Source organism: Lotus japonicus, chromosome 1 (genome assembly GCF_012489685.1).
Source record: "Lotus japonicus ecotype B-129 chromosome 1, LjGifu_v1.2".
NCBI lineage: Eukaryota > Viridiplantae > Streptophyta > Magnoliopsida > Fabales > Fabaceae > Lotus > Lotus japonicus.
In genome coordinates this window covers 82,456,170-82,477,898 of record NC_080041.1, presented here as the reverse complement: position 1 = coordinate 82,477,898, position 21,729 = coordinate 82,456,170, and the positions used below count along the sequence as shown (strand labels likewise).

At 32.9% G+C, this 21,729-nt stretch overlaps 3 protein-coding genes and 1 long non-coding RNA gene across 5 annotated transcripts; all 4 read left to right on the top strand.

Annotated features, from left to right (window-relative positions):
• Positions 1-1,622: 1,622 nt before the first annotated feature.
• LOC130732126 (uncharacterized) lies at positions 1,623-3,337 on the top strand. The gene is made up of 2 exons (XR_009016949.1): positions 1,623-1,721; positions 3,099-3,337. It is a non-coding gene; the product is annotated as an uncharacterized LOC130732126 (long non-coding RNA).
• A 1,934-nt stretch (positions 3,338-5,271) lies between these two features.
• Positions 5,272-7,191, top strand: LOC130748490 (uncharacterized). The gene is made up of 7 exons (XM_057601720.1): positions 5,272-5,415; positions 5,585-5,771; positions 6,145-6,202; positions 6,292-6,413; positions 6,499-6,583; positions 6,663-6,802; positions 7,151-7,191. The coding sequence occupies exons 1-7, from the start codon at positions 5,272-5,274 to the stop codon at positions 7,189-7,191; spliced, it is 777 nt and encodes a 258-aa protein (XP_057457703.1).
• Positions 7,192-8,878: 1,687 nt separating this feature from the next.
• Positions 8,879-11,140, top strand: LOC130732125 (uncharacterized). The gene is made up of 6 exons (XM_057584237.1): positions 8,879-8,998; positions 9,114-9,358; positions 9,473-9,731; positions 10,224-10,403; positions 10,608-10,763; positions 10,867-11,140. Exons 1-6 carry the CDS (start codon positions 8,987-8,989, stop codon positions 11,020-11,022), a joined length of 1,008 nt encoding a protein of 335 aa, XP_057440220.1. The 5' UTR covers positions 8,879-8,986; the 3' UTR covers positions 11,023-11,140.
• Positions 11,141-16,113: 4,973 nt separating this feature from the next.
• Positions 16,114-20,291, top strand: LOC130721390 (polyadenylate-binding protein RBP47C-like). Of its 2 annotated transcripts, none has more exons than XM_057572188.1 (6): positions 16,114-16,786; positions 17,709-18,174; positions 18,672-18,727; positions 18,818-18,948; positions 19,043-19,139; positions 19,863-20,291. In XM_057572188.1, exons 1-6 carry the CDS (start codon positions 16,442-16,444, stop codon positions 20,028-20,030), a joined length of 1,263 nt encoding a protein of 420 aa, XP_057428171.1. In that variant the 5' UTR covers positions 16,114-16,441; the 3' UTR covers positions 20,031-20,291. The 2 variants fall into 2 exon arrangements, with proteins under 2 accessions (XP_057428171.1, XP_057428180.1); XM_057572197.1 differs by having other exon boundaries at positions 16,116-16,786; positions 19,866-20,291.
• Positions 20,292-21,729: the final 1,438 nt, after the last annotated feature.

Sequence of the window (21,729 nt, the reverse complement as noted above, 5' to 3'; positions counted from 1 at the left end):
ACTTTTATTCAACAATGGAAAAGGTAAAGCATTAACATAAAATTAATGATAAAGCTAATTAACAGAGTATTTTTTGGTAAATGGGGTGATGTGAATAACCTTGCGGTTCATGTTCCATTAAAATAGAACTGGGACTTTTGACCTACACCCTCCGATCACTATTATAAGCAAAAGTTAGTATTTTAGATTCATTCAATAAATGATGTATGTGGTCATTAAAATGGTCACATACATTATTTATTGAATGAACCTACAAAACTAACTTTTGCTTATAATTGTGATCGGAGGGTGTATTCCTGATCAGTGTCCTAAAATTGAGGAGGAGGTTTGAAAGAAAAGGGGGGAAAAACCGAAAAACTGTCCAAGCACTCAAAGCAGATTTCTTGATATGGGCCAAGTGGGGGATTTGGTCTCTGCATACTTTTTGGGCTCAGTCCATCATGATTTCACGCAGAGTCACAGTTAATGGGCCCATCTAATTGACCAAAAAGTAGGGCCCCATCTACCATGGGCCACATAAACAATAGTGCTTGGTAATAGAGAAGTTTTTCGTTACTGAACCCTCATACATCCCTAAGAATGACAATGAGTAGGATTTGGTAGGGTATTATAATACCAATTCACATATCTGTGTTTTCACAAATTACTCGTACCCGACCTTACATTGGCGTGGCTAGTAACTTGAATATTCGTCCCCTCGTCTTTGTATCCTTCTGGGTACCTATATGTTCGTACAAACTAATTTTACTAAATAAAAACCATTATTAAAAATATAAAAGGTCATCCAAATACATAACAAGTATAACTATTCTATTAAGTATGATCTTTTTAGAAGGATTAAAGGAATATACGAGAAAGTTATAACTTTAAATTCATAATTTTATATTTTTAATATAGTCCTAAAGTTGTTGTAGATTATTAACTTACTTATTTTAAAAATATGTGGGATCAAATTAGCAACAATAATTAATAACCTAATTACTTACCTATTTTTTTTAAAAGTAAGTTAGAAAGCTATAGCATAAGTTATAGCTTAATAATAAGGGAGAAACTTAGATTAAGTTCCTTAAATCCATTTCATCAAGTTTACCAATCATGTGATGACACATGTGCAACTATTTCTAAAAATAAATGTCATTTATTAAGAATTTATTGTCAAAATTTAAAGAATTACACATAAACTTGATGGAATGGAGGTAAGGAACTTGACCTAAGTTTTATAATAATAATAATAATAATAATATTAATAATAATAATAATAATAATAATAATAATATGTGTCTGTGGGTATGGGAGGGTTATGTACAATAGTACCCATACCCGAACTCGTATCCACTACTTTTTGCGGGTAATTACTCATGTCCATCGCTATACTTGTAACACCCCATTTTTAATTAAAATAATGTTGGTATTTTATTTTAACTAAGATTATATTGTATGGTGGTTTAATAGGTGATATAATAATACTTTAATGAATTAAAATATTTTTTTGTGATGCTGGGTGTGTTTTATGAAATGGAAGAGAGTTAGGGGGTGAAAGTTAGGATTAAAAATAGAGACAAGGACTAGGAGAGATTTTAAGATTTTTAGTTTAGCCCTTGAGGAATTAGGTTTATATGGTTTAATAAGGATGGGGAAGCAGCTAAAGAAAAGAAAGAAGAGGACGCGTGAAAGAAGAAGGAAGAGGAAAGGAAGAGAACTAGGGTTCATCATCAATCACGGTAAGGGTGTGAGCTTTATCCTATAATTGTAGTATGATGATAGGTTGATGTAGAGCCATGCCTAGGAACCCTGAATTCGAAATTTTCGAAATTTGATTTTGAGGTAGAAGTGTTTCTGTCAGTTTTCTGTGCTGGACAGGGAACTTCTTGGTCCGATATCACCCAGTTCTAGCGTTCAAATAAAAATTTGGTAAACTAAGAAATTGTAGGGTTTTTAATCGGCTTTCCAGGCGTGTAAAGAACGTAATTTTTGGTTTAGTAATGAGTTCTAGAGATCGTTTTTAGTGACCGATGTACCTGCTGTTTCTGTCAGTTTCTGTGCTGGACAGCGAACTTCGTGGTCTGATATCACCCAGTTCTAGCGTTCCAATGAAAATTTGGTAAACTAAGAAATTGTAGGGTTTTTAATCAGCTTTCTATGCGTGTAAAGAACGTAATTTTTAGTTTAGTAATGAGTCCTGGAGATCGTTTTTAGTGACCGATGTGCCTGCTGTTTTTCAGAAAACGGATTACTGTACTTATTTTTCAGAAAATTATTACTGTATCTGTTATTTAATTTGGGTACTCTTTTGAATTTTGGATATATGGATTATGGTGATTTATTTGAATTGGTGAAAATGAATATTTTGAATTCAATAAGATGAATTATTGGAATTGGTTGTTGATGAAGTGAGAATTGTTGTATTGTTGTTTTGCAAATGTGATTATTTGATAACAGGTTGAAGTGTTGTTTGAGCAAATATGATGAGATTTTCATTATGGAAAGTGATGAAGAAATATGCTATATAATGCATGTATAGAGTTGAGATGTTTGCACAAATACACTTCATACAGTCAATAAACATGTCTGCTAGTTACTGCGGTGCTAGAGAGTGTTCCAGAACCCGGTGACAGAGGTATGTCTGCTAGTTACTGCGGAGCTAGAGAATGTCCCTAAACCGGGGTAGTTCTGGAAGTCTGATAGACTTTATTTGGTGGTTAACTGTTCTGTGTGAACGCGGTGATACCGCTAAGGTTAACAATTGGTACCACATGCATGTGCATTAGAGTCACACATTGAGTCTCACGTTTTTGAGTGGTCCTATGTGATGGAAGAAATATAAGAACTGTGATAGTTGTTGTTGGTGAATATCTGTGAATGATGTTGTTAGTAAAAGTTTGGATGACGTTTACTTTGTTAAAGATATTTTATTGTGGAACAAAGTTGCTAAGTAGAACTGTCTTTGGAAATAATGAGTAAGGAAAGTATTATTGTGAAGAGAAAGTTTTTATAATGTAAACTTCTGTATTGTTCTTTCATTACCTGTTATTATGCTTAATTATATGATAAAGTTCTCACCCTTCTGTTGGAATGATGTTCTATGCGACATCGTACAGGTACAGGTGCTAGTGGAGCATCTCATGAGAAGTAGACAGAGAGCTATATACTGTTATTTAGATAGTTATCTAGTAGTATGAGGGTCAATTTCTTTGTATGTAACATTGGGGAACGTGGTTTGATAAATTATTTTGATGAGAGTAATTGACAACTCTTTTTGGTTCTTTCTTTTGTAAACTTGAGTTACATGGAGTTGACGTTTTTGGATGGCCATAATGCCTATACTTCTTATACTGAATTTTTTTTATTGAAGTATGTTTGGAAGATGATTTTTTGATGATTCTATTTATTTCCGTTGTGCAATGCATAAAAGATGAAGTATGATTATTTTATGAAATATTTGATCTAAAGTTTGAGAACGTGACATATGTTATTGAGGAGATATGTAGTCTTTGAATATTTTTGTAATGCTCTCTTTGAATATGCGTATAATCACTCTGATGTAAGTTTAAAATAAACAAGGGGATTAGAGGGTGTTACATCTCATTTAGTGGATTTTTATCTTACTCATGGTAGATGTTTTTTACGCATACCTTATGGGTCCGAGACTCATTGTCTCCATATACACCCCTTTTGTAAAATAAGGGCAAAACTGACATTTATAATTTCAATTTTTAGAAAATATAAAGCATAGGTAACTAACCAAAAGTTAACTTCCAGGTAAAAAAAAGTAAAATTAGCTTCTGAAAATTTAAGATTCGAATGCAACTTTGTAAAAGTAAATTTGTTATGTTCTGAAATAATAGTAATAAATACACTTCCGATCACACAAAAAATTATTTTCTTTTCGAACTTTAGAAAAACTATGAAACATTCATTTACGACAATAAATTGTGATAATGAAAAATAATATTATTATATGATAATCAAACGATTTTTGACATGTTTGGTTGTGAATAGAACTCCAGTTGTGGTGGAAAGAGCATTAAAAATCGCCACAAAGAATGACAAGGTTGGGAGAAAGTTAGGAAAAATTGAACACATAGGATGTGTAATATAGTAATCTAGCGTTTAAACTTTTTTGTTTAGTTTAAAGGGTGTACAAAAGGGTGTGTCTTTTTATTTTATTTTAAGGGTACTTTGGAATTAAAAAATAACCAAAACAAATAAGGCGTATCTATATCTATATACTTTAGAAAAGAGGAAGGCTATGAGCCCCACCTCCATGACCAAGACCCACTCTCCACCACCCCCCTCTTTACGTGACAAGTGTCACCTCCTAATTATTTTGGACCTGAATTGTAAAAGCCCAATTACATATTTCAGTTTTTAGCCCATTAATCAAAGAATGGGGTTTTTCATTTAATTGTTCAATGACTCTTAATTTGTTTCCAAGCTTCTGATGCAAAAACAATAAAAACGTAATAATTTTCACCTGTGCGTTTTAAATCAAATTGAATGCAAATTCTGTAAATGCATTGACCAAAACTTAATCAAAATAATAATTAAATGGCGTTGATTTGAACTATTTCCGTCAATTACATGGGCCCATATTATTTTAACTTCAAAAACTGAAATTGTTTTGCTACTCCCCATTTTTACGTTACTATTGATTTGGTAATAAATGCTTGACCTCACAATTCAATTCGGCCCATCTAATTTCATATAGTAATTTTTGCAATCATGAAAGTGTATATGGTCAATTCCATTCGGACCATTAAATTTCCTAAAATAAGTTTTGCAGTCATTAAATTTTGAACCAATCAACGTGGGAATCATGGCCAATGATTTATATTTTGAAAACGCTGATTTTATGTTGGTCTTTACAAACACATACCACCGGTGTAAAAGTGATATATAGTAGTAGAAATTGAAGGAATATTGAGTAAATCATTAAATGCATCCACGGTATTTGAATTGAAAACAAAACTGGTATTTACCTTAACTAGCTCATCAAAATTAAATTCCATTAAAGGACCATGCTATTATGAATCATAACAAATAATAGTGAGATTGACCAATATGATTTAAAAACAACTGATTTTGAATTTCTCCGTGTGTTGATTCAGGCCGCAGCAAATATGGAGGTGGACTGCCATTATTTTTTTTTCTTCCATTTTTAGAATGGAGTAACCCGAATTCTCAATTTCCAATATAAATAACCTCATGTTCATTCTTCAAATTCATCTTTTATTCCCACCAACCATTACCTTTGAAGATTTCTTTGTTCTAATGGCAATCGACGATCTCTCAACCATCGATGCCTCTAAAGAGAACTGGTGTATTATCGCAAAGGTGAACCGGTTGTGGCTTAGTCCAAGCCTATATGGATCCAAGCTTCCATTTTCCATGGACATGATACTCATGGATGAGAAGGTAAATCACTTTTCACATAAACTATCTTTTTTTACGTCATTTTTGTTTAAATTATAAATTCTTACGTTATCCTTTAATTGAATTTCAGGGTTGTAAAATACATGCTTCCGTTCGGAAGACTCTGATATACTGATTCCAATCTTTACTAAGTGAGGGTCGTGTATATCAGATTTCGTTCTTCGGCGTTGGAGAAAGCGGTCGTGATTTCCGACCGACCTCGCATCCTTTCAAAATTAACTTTGATATTCATACATCTGTGCGCTTGGTTCCCAACAAGACCATTGACTTGAGCCCGTACAATTTTGTACCAATATCTGATATAATGTTCAAGGATCTTGATACGTCTTTTCTGATAGGTATGTGAGATTAATTTAGATTTAAATGCAAGACCATTGACTAGAACCCGTACAATTATTTTAGATTTAAATGTGAGATTTGCTTCCACGTTAGTCTAAAAAAAACCAAGATTTGCTTCATTAAACACCAATTTCGTATTATTTATATTAAATTTGTTTAATCACAGTTTGGCCTAGATATATTTTACGTTTAAAAATATACGGTTTGGTGTAATTTATGATTAAACAAATAAACAAGCCTAAATTGGGACAATCTTAAGCCTCTTTTTTTTTTCCTTTTGTTTTTCAAAATTACTGATATGTTATTTGGATTAATGTTTCTATGATTGTACATATGTGATTGGAATTCTCACTGGTGCAAGTGCTGAACAAGAATTCGAAAAAGATGGTGGGAAGCAAAAAAGAATTACGATTGAACTTGATCAAGATGGGTACACCCAATATCATTCCTTATTCAAAGTTTCCGCGTGTTTAATTATTAAGTTTTTAAAAATTTATAATTTCTCATTTGTTTTGGTAGGGCTCGGGTTGAATGCGCCTTTTTTGGAAAGTATGTCGATGAGGTCGTTGGTTACCTTGGATCTGCTGATGCAACCAATGCCGTTGTTGTTGTGAGTTGTGTCAAAGTCAAGCCCTTTAAAGGTATTTTAAGGTTTCATCTGGTGTCAAATAATTAAAGTACATGACAAATTTGTAAATGCAAACATTCATAATTTGGATGCTACAGTTAAGACAAGTCTCCAAAATGTTTACGGAGCTACCAAGGTGATTTTTAATCCTCTCATAGAAGAAGCTGCCCCCCTCCGAACTAGGTCGGTTAAGCTCTGAAGGGTTTTAATTTACTCCCCTTTTTTCTATTTAGATAAAATAAATTAATCGTCTATCTGTTAGGTTTTTGGAATCACATGATAGTGCAGTGCATGTCATCAGTCCGCTGCAAGATTCTGCAAGAAAAACTACCCCTGAAGATGATTTTTTAAAGCAGAATGATGGGAAAACCATTGAGCAACTAAAAGATCTTGCAGAGGAATGTAAATGGGTTCAAATGTGTTTATTTTAAAAATTAGATTTTGCCCGTATCCAGTGCCTGCAATAAGAACCCACTCTAATTTGAAAGGGTTCATGTAATTTTGAAATAAATAAAATCTTTACATCTTGAAAAAGGAATAAGATATCATGTCCACTGATCGTTACATTAAAAACCGTTATTTGACTTCAGAAAATAAAATTATCATTACAGTGTAAAGAACTGAATCAGGGATGCCAATTTCAGAAAACCGTTATTTGACATGTAAGTTTTTATTTATCTTATAAGTAATTTCAATTTAAATGGTAGAAATATAAAAACTGATATGGGTATTATATTTATTGTTATACAGCAAAAAAGGATATCAAGCAAGTTATTGATCATCTAATTTGAAGGTATAATGACGTTTCTATATGGTTAGTTTACCACTTTCAAATTATACACAGTTTATATTTGTATTAGTTACTGATTATTACACTAATAATTTTTTCTTCCTTTCTAGGTTCTATAGCACAAATTGACAACAAGCTCCGTTATGATGTCTTTAACATTAATCATGGACTACAAAGGCTATAGGGTTCATGTTGTCATTGTTATGTTTATCTTATTTCAATTGTCATGTAATGCATTACTTAAAAATGTATTTTTTATTACTATTCAAGTAATGACACTTTGAGGTATCTACAAACCTCATCGAATAAATATTTTTACTGTGGTCAATTCATCTACATGTTTGTGACATATGTTTTATCTCATATCTTTGATAATTACTCAAAAGAGACTAAACTAAGTTAAAAACACATTACTACTGTTTTATCTTTATATAATAAATTTAATCGCCGTGCAACGCACGGGTAAATAACACTAGTTATTAACAATTTTGGATGTGCAAAATGTAACGCTCACAAATGAGTTCATGTGCAATCTAGAGATTGAATTCAAATCCTTTTTTGGCTCTTTGTATTGAACACTTCAGGCCGGCCCAAGGGCCAAGCCACCCAAACAAGGGTTTTAGGCCTCTAAAAAAAATTAATTTTTACTAAGTAAAAAAGGCCTTCATTTTTTTTACTATGTAAAAAAAGGCCCCAAATATTTTAATAAATAAATATTTCCTTAGGTAAAAAGACCATACTTTAAAATTTGTTTTAGGCACCGTGTTGTGTTGGGCCGGCCCTGGAACACTTAAGTGTCGCGTTTTATGATTTTTAATGAAGAACAGTGAAGAACATCTTTAAAAAAAGTGAATGACTTTAAAAAAATAAAAAGGTAAATTAAAATACGCCAGGAGAACTGAGAATGCGCCACCAACTCTTTGCTACTAGAGCTAAATTAAAATGCTTAAAGTTCCTGAAACCGAGACCCCCTTCCAGTTTGGGCTGGCACCGCTTACTCCAACTTACCCAATGTAATCCACGACGGGAAGCATCCCCTCCCCAAAAGGATCGAGCAATCATGCTCTCAATTTCATCACAAAGGTCATCCAGTAGGATAAAGCAAGACATAACATAAGAAGGGATCGTCTGCGCCACAACTTTGAATAAAACCTCCCTACCTGCACGAGACAAAGTCATTTCTTTCCAACCTCTAAGCTTTTTCCACACTCGATCCTTCACAAACCTGAACACCTGAGTTTTTGACTTGCCTATAATAGTGGGAAACCCCAAATACCTGTCATAGCTTTCAACAGTCTTTACTTCCAATAGCTCTTTTAGCTCATTAACCTGAGATGAGTTACATAGCCTCCTAAGCTAAGTTAAGTTAGACAACCCTATATTGGATTCGCATCATTTAAATCATTACATATATAATTTTCCCAAATTCGGATGCTCTACATTGAGGGTCTCTACCGCTCCCTCGTACACAATTTTATTCTTTTAATCAATGTGTATGATTAATCTAAATAAAAATTAGTTTAGTTAATTAAATTAAAGAGCTTATGGTAATTCATTTCCTAAATATCTCTCTTTTCTTACACGGGTAGATACACCTTCAAGACATGTAAACATCATTTTTTTCATATTAAAAAAAAAGTCAAGAGATCAAGGTTTTTGTTAAGCGTGATTAGCTCGCCAAAGCCTCTGACCCTTTCTCTGGCCACATATCTCTCAAGTGCTAAAACAGAATTTATGAACCCAAATGCACCTCAACATTCTTTGGATCTATTTTGTTTTCTTTATGGAGATCTTAGATGGAAACCAAAGTAAGCTCTGTGATCTCTTCTCATTGTTAATTGATTCTCAACGTTACCCATTGTAATTTGATACCTGCTTATTAACATTCCTTTGGTCCTGACATGGGTAACTCTTCTATTACAGGACCCTCTGGACATAAAATCTTCCAAGAAATTTCCATTAACATTGAGGTTGGCAGTTTTAGTAATCGCCATGGTTTGTGGAATATACATTTGCTCAATTTATTTAGAGCAAAAAGGTTTAGGCACAAACATCAAGTTGTTAGGCTTCACTAACAATGTCTTTAACCAGCCCTGTAATCATCCTTCAAGTGTGGAAGAATGGGAAGTGCCATACTTGCATTATCCACAACCCAGAACATATAGCAGGTAATTAAAATGCACATACATATGTATACACAATATAATTACACAATACAATGTAAGTAATATGATTGGGTTTGATTATTTAATGTGGATATAGAATGATTGATGAATGTGCAGAGAGGAGTGTGCTTGCAATCCTGTTCGATTTTTTTGCATTGTGTCAATGCAAAGATCTGGGAGCGGTTGGTTTGAGACACTTTTGAACAGTCATATTAATGTAAGCTCCAATGGAGAAATATTTTCGGTAGGGAAAAGAAGGGAGAACGTTTCTTCTATTTTGAAGACAATGGATAAAGTGTATAATCTTGATTGGTTCACCAGTGCTTCCAAGAATGAGTGCTCTGCAGCTGTTGGCTTCAAGTGGATGCTTAATCAGGTAGCTAGGCACCATTCTGAAATTAAATTACTCAAGCAAGTTAGAGTACCTCATATTTGTCATTGTTAATACCAAAATGATCTTCTAGAATCCAAAATAGTGCGGACATTCTTTAAACATTCGCATTGCGGGACCCGAGATCCTGAGAGATAGTCAAAAATGCATTTTTACCACTTTTTTTGTAACCCCGAATGTTTATTGAATTTCAAATTTCACGAGAATCTACCTATCATCACTTTTGTAAATAATTTGTGTTTATCTCTTTTTATACGTGTTAAATACCCGTGACACAACCCTCTGAATACTTATAAAGATCCCTAGATACACAAAATCTCATGTGATAATGTGATATGATATGAGAGAACTTTGATCCGAGTTTTAATTCCATGCTTGTTAGCTTGGCTGTCGGCTGAGTTCATTTATACTAGTTTCAAAGTTAACCACTTGCTTCAATTCATCAAATTTCAGCTTCTTTTCTCATCATTTATACAGGGTTTGATGGAGCATCATAAGGAGATAGTGGAGTACTTCGAACGGAGAAGAATTTCTGCTATATTCCTGTTCAGAAGGAATTTGCTCCGGAGAATGGTGTCTGTGCTAGCTAATTCCTATGACAAAGATACCAAACTACTGAATGGGACTCATAAGTCTCACGTGCATTCTTCGGCGGAGGTCCTTTTTTCCCCTTAGTGTATGTTCAGATATACAACAGAAAATCACGGTGAACCGAAATCATGATGGACAAAAGTAACTTCCCTTAATATTTGCTTCTGCCCACCATGATTTTGGCTTCATCATGCCGTGTATCCAAATATGTACATCTTTCTTACCATTATTCCCCATGTTTTAAAAATTGAACTAGTTCTGCTTCTGCAGGCTAAAATTCTTGCCAACTACAGGCCAGGGATCAATATCACATTATTGATACCAGAGCTGAAGCTAACAGAAGAAACAGCTAACAAGGCCATTGCATACTTTAAGAACACTCGTCACATTGTACTCTACTACGAGGATCTTGTCAACAACCGCAATGTAAGGCTAGCTAGTTAAGGAACATGTGTGTTCCGTTTTTACTGGGTGTATGTGCGGGTTTCTATGTTGAATTTCTGTTGATATTTCAATTTTCATCTTCCAGAAACTCAAGGATGTTCAGGAATTTCTAAGGGTTCCATACAGAGATCTAGAGAGCCATCAAGTAAAGATACATACTGCCCCATTATCAGAGCAAATTGAAAACTGGGATGAAGTCCTGAAAGCACTGACAGGGACGCCATACCAGAGTTTTCTCTAGATACAGTACTAATCAATCTAGCAGATTTTCTTACAAGATTAGGCCAACATCTAATGCTCCTTCTATATTGTACTATGTACATATGAAAGATTTTATGACTCAGCATAAGATATTACAAGTATTTGGATTTTGGTTGAGTTTATATTAGGATTTAGAATGTTAAGCAAATTAATTAATATAAAATATTTAGGCCAATTATGTGGTACCCTGAATTTTTTTGGGTACGGTACCCCGACTAGATGAAATTGTGAAATTGAAGGGCAGAGAAAGAGAGAAGCTTAGACCTTTTAACTTTTGTTGGAATCTTAGACGTCATGCCGGTTGTTGCAGCTCTTTTTAAGTTAGAATCTAGAGGTGGAAGTGGAAATGTATGCGATGTTAGAACAAGAGAGTTATTGACCACAATAAGGGTGAGATATGGAAATTGGTGTCTGGCAAACGACAAGATAATGAGATAATCTACAAAAATGCTCATGAATGATGGTGCTAGAGGCTTTTAGAAGTTAAAAAAATTGGAGATAAAAAGGTTTTACATCATTTAAGGTATCGTACTCTCATTTAAATTAAGGTACCACAGCAAGCACACAAAATATTTATCCCTAAAATATATAACAAAATCAAACATATTCAACAATTTACCAAAAAAAATATCCATAGATGTAATTTCCTTCTCTTTCTCACGTTTTCTAGGTTTAAGAAAACGTTGGGGTCAACACTCAATGATGCAGATACCCAAAGTGAGATGTGTGTCTAAAATTTTGGATTGATTATTCAAATTTTGATGGGAAGCAGATAATGAGGTATCAGTAATATGTTCAGATCAAAAAAAAAAACTCACATTAGCACATTTCAGAATTAATTTTTCCTTTACAAGAAAGATTTTTAAACAAACTACAAGATTAGAGAAGATATCCAGGGCCGTGTAGGGGTTAGTCAAAGTAGGCAATTCTCTAAGGCCCCTAGAATATATAAGGCCCCCAAAAATATTTAGAATGTATATACTATATAAGATATATAATTGAGACTTTAGAGAGTAATAAAACAAAGAAAAGTTGTGTAACATTAATCGTAACATGGGCAATGTAATGTGAGAACTTAAAAGTGCAACGTGGGATGTGCAACTTTGGTAGTTATTATTAGTATTGTTTTGTATTGGCAAATTTACATTTTTTAAATAATTAATAAATAAAATAGTTGTTGTTTATACATTTCCAAAACTAAAAAAATTAAATTGTGTGACTCATAACATTTAGGTTTTTAATGACTTATATATATAGTATAGTATTATGCTATTATATAAGTTTGCTCTTCACTCGTTGTTTCTTCTCTAAAAAATAGATTTTTTTTTCATCACTTCAACATTTTCACCTTAGGCCCCAAAATCTCTCTACACGGCCCTGAAGATATCTTGCCAAATATTATAAGTTCAAACATAATTTCGAGTTCTTTACACATATAGTGTAATTTAGTCTCATTCACCAAAGTAGTGCACTTTTTGACATATCTATGCTTTTACAGTGAGTAATAAGGATTACAACTATTAAACTTTGCTAATAAACAATAAATACAACTTATTTTTTAAATAAAGATTACAACTATTGAAAACAACAAATGAAAATATAACTTCCATTAATTTTGTCCCCTGAAAAATAGGTCGTAAGAGTTGGTGGACATATAGATTGATAATTAATTGTCCATGACGACTTCATAAACCCTACAATTAAGTTTAAGGTTATTAGATTAAGATTTTGATGGATAATTTTGAGATAACATAAATTAAAAGGATGATATCATCATACAACCCTTCTTGGCCCTAATTCACCTATCTCAAACACATATCGAAGCCAGTGAGGGACATCGTGTGAGGCTTATTTTATTGCTTTCGAGATTAGGGTATGAGGCACTAATATCTTCAGCGGAATAGACAATTGTACCTGTTTTTAGTGAAATTGTTGTAGAGAGAAAAGGATTCGAAGGATGTGAACTGGAAAGGGATGTTGGAGCCTTGGAGGGTCACAACGCAACCATGGAGGGAGGATGTTGATGGGGTGGAGTGGAAGATTGAACTGGACAGAAGATAAGATATTTTAGGGTGAATCAACGAATTGAAGAAGAAACATAGAGGAAGAAGAAGCGGGAAAAAAAGAAGGGAAGAAGAAGAATTGGAATGACGATGAATAATAAAGGAGGAAGAAAGATGAGGCGACACCACATCATATTAATGAGGTGATGTATCTTGCCAACTAAAATGATGATGTGAGTATTAAGTGAGACAAATCATTATTTAACAACCCAACTCTAACGACGAGGACTAAAATCACATATTTCATTAACGTCAATGATTAAAATTTGTGAATTTTGGAGAGGGACTATTTCAATTTACCCTTATTTTACAAGGACTAAAAACATTTTTAACCCTACAATAGAAAAAACTAATTGGGAATAATAGTTTGATTTGAAATAGCATATATGAGCTTATTTTAAAACATAAACACACTTTTTTTTAGTACATTGAAAAAATAAATTATAACCTTTAGGGCCGGTGGTCAAGATATGATAAGAGCAGGATATGATAGAGAGTCTGATAAGGACAAGATATGATAAGACCAAAATGTAGATAAATGATTTTAATAATTGATGATAATAGACAATTAGTCAATTACTATTGATAAATTAATGTTTCTAAGTAAATAGTCTATTTTACTATTAACTAGATATAAAACCCGTGCGTTGCACGGGTGTTTTTACAATTTTATCAACATAATATAAAATTTATTATAGTTTAAAAAAATAAACATTTTTTACATATAAATTATAATAAAATAAAAATAATTGTTTTAAAACATTTCATTATGAGTATTAGAGTTTTCTTTAAATAATTAATACTATTCAAATTTAATAGTTAGCATTATAATAATTTTAAAAATTTAAAAATGAATTTATTAAAACATAAAATAAATTATAAAGTGCATTTCAAATATTTTAAATCAATTAATAAGTTTTAATATCACCAGTAAAATTATATCAACGTTTTCTTATACTTTTTATCAACAATTAATTAACTTTAACTTTTATAATTACAATAAATTATAATTTTAATATTCTAAAATATTATTTAGTAAAATAATTAATTTTTAATTTTAGCCTTAATTATTTTTCTCTGTTATACTTCTTTAAGTTTTTTTTTTTGAAAACTGAATAACATATTATTAAAAAGCCTCCAAAAACAGGTCAGCAACGAATCACATGTCCGTGTCGCATACAAAACCCCCACCCAATGACCACATAATGACTTTGAGAGAGGGTCTCATTAAAACCTTAGTAGGAAAAAACTCATTGGGAAAAAATCCTAATAAGGAAAAAGAGTACCCAAATCTCAAAGGAGTCAAAACATCATAGTACATGGCCAAAAAACCCCATACAAACACCCAAAAGCAAATGAAAATTACACCCTCTGTATAACCTGCACCTCCAAACAAATAAAAGAAAAAAAAATAGATAAAATTTATAATTGAATAAATTTCTGAAAAAAATACACACACGTCATACTTTTTTGACATCCACGTCATACTTAATAATGTTAATTTTAAAAATATTTTTATAAATTATTGCGGCATTTTTTAATTTTAAAACTATTTGCTAATTTTTTATTAGTAAAATTAATTAATTTTAATTATAAATAATGTTTCCATATAAAAATATTATTTAATAAAATTTTATTCTAAATATCATCTTGTGTATACTCTATACACTTTTTAATGTATATAAAAAGATATTCTAAAAGACTTAAATAATTATAATATATTAATTTTTTATGTATGTAAAATTATTTTATAAAATAACACAAAACAACATTATAACAATCTATATTAAACAACACATGTAACTATTAAAAAAATTATAAGTATATCTTTACGAAGAGTATTCAATCATTGACTATTTCTGATATTTCATATATTTATTTTATATAAATTTAATTTTTTTTCTCAAGTTGAGGTCAATAATTAATATTTTATCTACATATGTTTAAATTTTTTATCACATTATATTTAGCTTTTACTTAAATGTATAGGAAATTTTGTAATTAATATATAATATATAAATAATTATAAAAATGAAGATAAATAAGTTTATAAATATATTATTTAATGTTGGTAGTTGAATAGTTTTTGACATTACAATTTATTCAGTTTTAATTTTATTATTTAACATATTTATTGCAAATGAAATTCTTTATTTTTAGTGCATTTTAATGTAGAGGTAGGAATTACTTGATGTATTTAATGTAAAAAACTCAAGTCTCCTTTATATATATATATAGATAGAATATTTTGAATTTTAAAATTATTTTATGTAAATTATTTGCTAATAAATATTATTTTCTTATTTAATTTAATTTTTAATATTTGTGAAATACAAAACTCAAGGAAATTTTAAGTTTATGAATGTTTTTATTTAATGGTAGTAGTTGAATAGTTTTTTACAATATATATTTTTTTAATTTTAGTTTTATTATTGTTTAATATATTTATTACAAAGTTTTTTATTTTTTTGGTTGCTTTTAATACACACTTGAGTTTTGCTTATGTATTTAATGCAAAAACTCAAGTGTGCTTTACATATATATATAGATGAACAATTATTTATTTCTTTATACTTTAATTAAAAAAATATTTATTTATTTATTAATTAATATCATTATATATTGAAATAAATTAATTTGAGGTTCCAATACCAAAAGAGAATATATATAACTGTTATCTTATCATATCAATATCCTGACAGGATAAGTTATATCCTAGCTTTCCCTCAGGATAATTTTTACGCATGATAGACAGGATAAGATAAGAGATATGATATTGTTATGCTATTCTGCTGACGTAACAAACAACAGATCATGTCCTTCATTTTCCTGTCCCCAAACGGACCCTTAGGAATTTGATCATTGAATTTTCTCCTCTCAAACTCATATATCACCAAACTCTTACCACTTAAGTTATTCTAGAGGGCACCTATGTAAGCATTTTAGATGACTTATACGAATAAGGAAAGTAAAAAAGAATGAGTTTAAGGTATGATGAGGGAAGGAACTGAAAGAAAGAAAGAAAGAGGTGGCGGCGGATCTTAGTTAGAGTTAGAGCAGAGAAGAACCAAAACATAACAACAATGTCATAACACATCCAACGGTCTACATCAAAGCCCATGACGTGATCCAACGGTCACCACCGCAACCGCTTCCACGAAGCCAAACCCGATAACAATAACACAACATCATCATCCTCTTATACCTCTCTTTCACTCTCTCTCAAAATCCAGATTCAAAACCTCTCTCTTTTTCTCTCACAACTTCAATTATTCTCCATTTTCATTTTCCATAACAGAGAAACAGAGGCACTATAATCATAATAACAAGAAGAAGATGCAATCATCCAACGGTTCTGATTCCCAACAAACGGAGCAGCAGCGGCAACCGCCTCAGCCAGTGGCACTGGCGCCGCCACCGCAGCAGCAGCAGTGGGTGCCGATGCAATACCCTGCCGCCGCGATGGTAATGCCGCACCACATGTTGCCGCCACAGCATTACGCGCCGCCGCCGCAGGCCTACATGCCTTACCATCAATACCAGCAGCAGGTGCCGATGCACGTGCCGTCTCACTCGCACCAGGGATCCAGCGCCGCCGATAACAAGACGATCTGGGTCGGTGATTTGCATCACTGGATGGATGAGAATTATCTCCACCGCTGTTTTGCTTCCATCGGCGAGGTTTTCACATGTTCCATCACTATACTTATTGCATCTGTTGTCATAACACTTTACAGTTTACATGCATATTACGTATAATGTGATTTTTGTTTTATCTTGATTGCTTTTAGTGTAACTGTAACTGAAAAAGAGTTCTTTTAAACCTCAACAATGTAGGAACAAAGATGGTTTTTTGTTCTGTTTTTTTGTTTCCTTTGATAATTAATTGTGTAATTAAAGACAAATTATTTGTGAATCAATTGATGTTTAATTTGTTGGGAATTAAAGATTGGAGAATGAAGAGGGTATTTTTCAATTTTGGATGTCAACTTTGACATTTTGTTATCAATGTTCTGTAATTTCTTTCAAATTTTGTTAGGTGAAGTTCCCAATGAAGCAGACAATTAATGTTGTGTCTGGTTTTCAGTTTGGAAGTCTATTTGGGGCATTGGAATTCAAAATCACTCATTCCGATGCCCCAAATGTGAAAGAGGCTTTGGACCTCCGTTGGATGAAAGCACTTTCAAATGGAAAACCAAACAGACACTAAATTCTCAAGCCCCCACATAAAATAGTTTTATGTTACATGAACTTGTGTTCAAAATAATATGTTGTATTAGACAAGTATTGGGTAGTGGTGTTTGTGTGCAGTTTGCACAAGTTTGAACTATTTTGTGTGGTAAGATTTTGCTTGTGTCATTTGAAGTTTGAATAGTTTAGGATGAAGAGACTGGAGGATTATGCCCTTGTTAACAAGCTAGTTTTAACCACTGAAAAAATGTGACTTTGGTGCTAATTCTTTATCATTCTAGTTTGATGGAAAATATAATCTGAATTTTGAAAGATTAGTTTGGCAATGGTATGATAGAAAATGGTACTTGAGGTTTTCTTATTGTTTAAGATGGATCAACTATGGTATCTTACCATCACGCATTTTTTGCAGATTAACTCTATTAAGGTTATTCGCAATAAGTCTACTGGTCTGTCAGAGGGTTATGGATTTGTGGAATTCTATTCACATAGCACAGCTGAGAAAGTCTTACAAACTTATGCTGGGATGTTGATGCCTAACACGGAGCAACCTTTCCGCCTGAACTGGGCAACATTTAGCACAGGAGACAAGCGTTCAGATAATGTTCCTGATCTCTCTATTTTTGTAGGAGATTTAGCTGGAGATGTTACAGATACCATGTTGCATGAAACTTTTGCTAATAAATACCCTTCTGTTAAGGCTGCAAAAGTTGTTTTTGATGCCAATACTGGACGTTCAAAGGGTTATGGTTTCGTCAGGTTTGGAGATGATAATGAGAGGTCTCAGGCCATGAATGAAATGAATGGTGTTTACTGTTCGAGTAGGCCTATGCGAATTGGGGCTGCAACTCCTAGGAAATCATCTGGCTATCAACAAGGTGAGGTGAATCACATGCTGGCTTCTGATATCTGAAATTTTACTCTTCAAGAAGAAGACATGAAACATCGAATTCAATGAAATATTTCATGTTGTTACTAATTAACTTTTGGAAACTGCAGTTTTGTTGCTAATATAAACAGGTTGCATAATTTTGTGGCTTCTTGCATATTCTTCAGTTCGTCATTGCCACCACGTCTTTTTAGATAGATAAATTGCTTGCAAAATGCAATGACAATTATTATGTCTTTCAATTTTACTAATTGGGCTATAGCATGATGTTATTTGCTCCTGAGTAGGCAAGTATCTATTTCATAGAACTCCCTGAATCCATCTATTCATTCTATTTTACCTTTTGCGGTTTTCAACACCTCAAGGTTGCTTTTTGTAATGTCTCTCAAGTTTAACCTTTACATTTGTTTTTCCACTGCATCCTGCTGGGAAAATCTGAAGTATCTCTACAAGTTTGGTATTGATTTAGTCTATTTTCTTGTATAGGAGGCCAGTCAAATGGCACATCCAGCCAATCTGAAGCTGAATCTAATAACACAACTGTAAGCTTTTCATCTTTTTAGCACGTTGTATTCTTTTTGTTGAAAAAAAAATTGAATTGTCACTATTCTTCTATGGATTATTGATTATAGATATTTGTTGGTGGACTTGACCCTAATGTTAATGCTGAAGATCTTAGGCAGCCATTCTCACAGTATGGTGAGATAGTCTCTGTTAAGATACCTGTTGGAAAAGGATGTGGTTTTGTACAATTTGCAAACAGGTAAGTTCAGTCCCTCTCAAATCTTTGCATATACAGAGATAACGTTGTTATTAATCTCAATGTGTATACTAATCATTCTGATCCACCTTACCAGAAATAATGCTGAAGAGGCGTTGCAGAAGCTAAATGGCACAACGATTGGAAAGCAAACAGTTCGTCTTTCTTGGGGCCGCAATCCGGCAAATAAGCCGGTAATCTCTCTTCCTTTCACATATAGAGAAACATGCATTCTTGTTGCCATGTTATCAGGTCTATGAATCTACAGGAACAAGTGTCTTTTAATGACCAATAACATAGAAAGCACAGATGCCATATATGACACAGATATACATACTATAAAAAAACAGAAAGAGTGCATTGCATTATTAGATACAAATACAGAAAGATGGCAATTTTTGTGCTACAATGCGTGAAATTAATACAAAGAGCAAAAATCTTAAATCAATAGAGAGAATCGATATTCTAGAAGTTAGAACTGGTTATCATAAGCATAACATAACTCTGTTTATTTACTTATTGGGAAATTCTCATTTGTATTGGTATAAATGATCAAATTGGCAACTATATTTCAGAAGTGTGCTTTCTTGCAATAACTCACACCTAATATGAAGAAAATGGTTCTGTTTAGTTCCGGGCTGCTAAAATCAATGAACTGAAGTTTGGTTTAATGTTCTGATATTTTGGTTTAATTTGGATTTATCAATTTTTATTGTAACGCATATAATCACTCATTTTTTAATTGTGACGTTAAAATGAAGTGACTGTTATAGTTAAAAAGCCAAATTCATTTAATATATTCATATTCTTTTAAGACAAATTTTCTAGTAACTGCTAGAGCTTCTAATTGTCTTCATGCTGTCTGTCATTCATTATTGCAATGATTCTATCTAAATTGGTATTATATCTTTGGTCAGCAGTTTAGAGGGGATTTCGGCAGTCCTTGGAATGGGGCGTATTATGGGGGACCTGTTTATGATGGTTATGGATATGCTTTTCCGCCATCGCCTCATGATCCCAGCACATTTGCTGCTGCTTATGGGGCTTACCCTGTTTATGGAGGTCACCAACAGCAAGTAAGCTGAATGAAGTGCAGTGCAGTGGAGTAGTACTTCCAACAGCATCAAGTTTGTATGAGCAAATTAACTTCTCTCCCTTGTAACTTGCTTGATCTGTTGAATTCTGAAGAATCCCTCCTAATTGTGGAGTGGAGTTGAATTTTGGCAACCTGAGGTAGCATGATAGGAATTCAATTAATCATTCGTTTTAGACTCGTAGGAGTAATGAAAAATTTGAACTTGTTTTCTGGAATAATTATCTTAAGTATGACTACGTCTATTATTGCATTTTAGTACATGTTTGAAAATCTTTCTATAATTGATTCTGAAGCCATAATTAATTCTAGAGAAAAGCTTCTGCGAGCAACTTCTGATTTTTAGAATTGATTATGAGGATGTGAATTGTTTTTGGCACTTCACATCGTAGCTTTATTAGCTTAAGGTTCTTGGCTTGGCTCCTTCTCATTTCTTCTATATCAATATATTAGTTGCATGCTTAGAAGGGTTTTTTTTGCCAAAATTGGTTGATGTGACGACCCCTTAAGTCCTTACTCTGGTTTTTAGTTTTGTATTTGATGAAGTACTTTGCCCCCACGTAAATTTCAACAGCTAGAGAATGTCCAAACTCTGTCAGTGGGTACAGCCGTACAGTGAATTGCTTGGCATTCTGTTAAATTAATCGTTTCTATATATCCTTGTACTTCTAAAATTTTGTCACGTCAGTTAATCAGATTAACATGAAGGGCTTCTTGAACTTTTTTCTACTCAAGAACTTTCTTGAACCCTGCTTTCATCTTCTGCGCCTACAATAGAAGACTTCTTCGTCTTAGCGGCTTCCTCTCTAGCCTTGAGAGCGATGTTCTTGTCACTCTTGAATTTAGTTTCTTCATCAAACAGATTCAGCCATGAACTTTCGAAAAAACCTAGAAGCTCAGTCAGCCTCAAGGTTGAAAGTTCATAGCTTCCTTCATGGCAGTCACATTAGGTTTCCACTTCTTAGGAAAGATCCTCAAGATCTTTCTCACTCGGTTAGCATAAGAGATGGTCTTCCCAAGTGATTTAAGACTATTGGTGGTATGTGGAATCTTTTAAACATCATCTGATCAATAGTCTCGCGAGAGTTCATCTTGAACGTACCATATTGGTGAGTGATAATGTTGGCTCTGGCACCATTCTCCTTGTTGGTTTCTCCGTGAGTAGTAGCATGGGTATCCCAAATATCCTTTGTAATATCAAATCCATGCACCTTATCATTACTCAGCTTTTCTAAGGGCAAAAGTCATGTAGAACTTTACATTTGAGTTAAGCATGTTCTATGCTAAAAAATCCAGGATTCTCTGGGAACAACTACACCCTTATCCATAGGAACATTGTCACCATCAACAATGATCTCCCACATATCAAAATAATTGGACTTTTATGAACACCTTCATCTTGACCTAGCAACTGTAGTCCTCTCAATTGAAGGCATGTGGCCTTGAGATCGAACGGCCTTCATTGAGATAGGCGCTTCCACAAGCTTTCCCCTGGATCTTTTTCTCAAACGTTGTTAGAAGCGCAACCTCAGAGGTTGAGTTGAGCTCCGATTCCAATTGAGTAATGAAAGTAATACAAGAAAGAATTAGGGTTGAGTTATGTTTATGAAAATATCTTTGAAAGATAGTTAAAACTTTGTTTATCAAAACATTTAGTATGTACTAACAGATATTATGTGCTAATTACACAT

Bases quoted from the DNA above. Each gene is read 5' to 3' on its own strand.
- LOC130748490 (XM_057601720.1), top strand. From the start codon at position 5,272: ATGGCAATCGACGATCTCTCAACCATCGATGCCTCTAAAGAGAACTGG. The intron at 5,416-5,584 runs GTAAATCACTTT...CGTGTATATCAG, and splicing joins TGATACTCATGGATGAGAAG to ATTTCGTTCTTCGGCGTTGG. The intron at 6,803-7,150 runs GTAAATGGGTTC...ATTGTTATACAG, and splicing joins AAAAGATCTTGCAGAGGAAT to CAAAAAAGGATATCAAGCAA.
- LOC130732125 (XM_057584237.1), top strand. The intron at 9,359-9,472 runs GTAATTAAAATG...ATGAATGTGCAG, and splicing joins CAACCCAGAACATATAGCAG to AGAGGAGTGTGCTTGCAATC. The intron at 10,404-10,607 runs GTCCTTTTTTCC...CTGCTTCTGCAG, and splicing joins ACGTGCATTCTTCGGCGGAG to GCTAAAATTCTTGCCAACTA.
- LOC130721390 (XM_057572188.1), top strand. From the start codon at position 16,442: ATGCAATCATCCAACGGTTCTGATTCCCAACAAACGGAGCAGCAGCGG. The intron at 16,787-17,708 runs GTTTTCACATGT...CATTTTTTGCAG, and splicing joins GTTTTGCTTCCATCGGCGAG to ATTAACTCTATTAAGGTTAT. The intron at 19,140-19,862 runs GTAATCTCTCTT...ATCTTTGGTCAG, and splicing joins GCAATCCGGCAAATAAGCCG to CAGTTTAGAGGGGATTTCGG.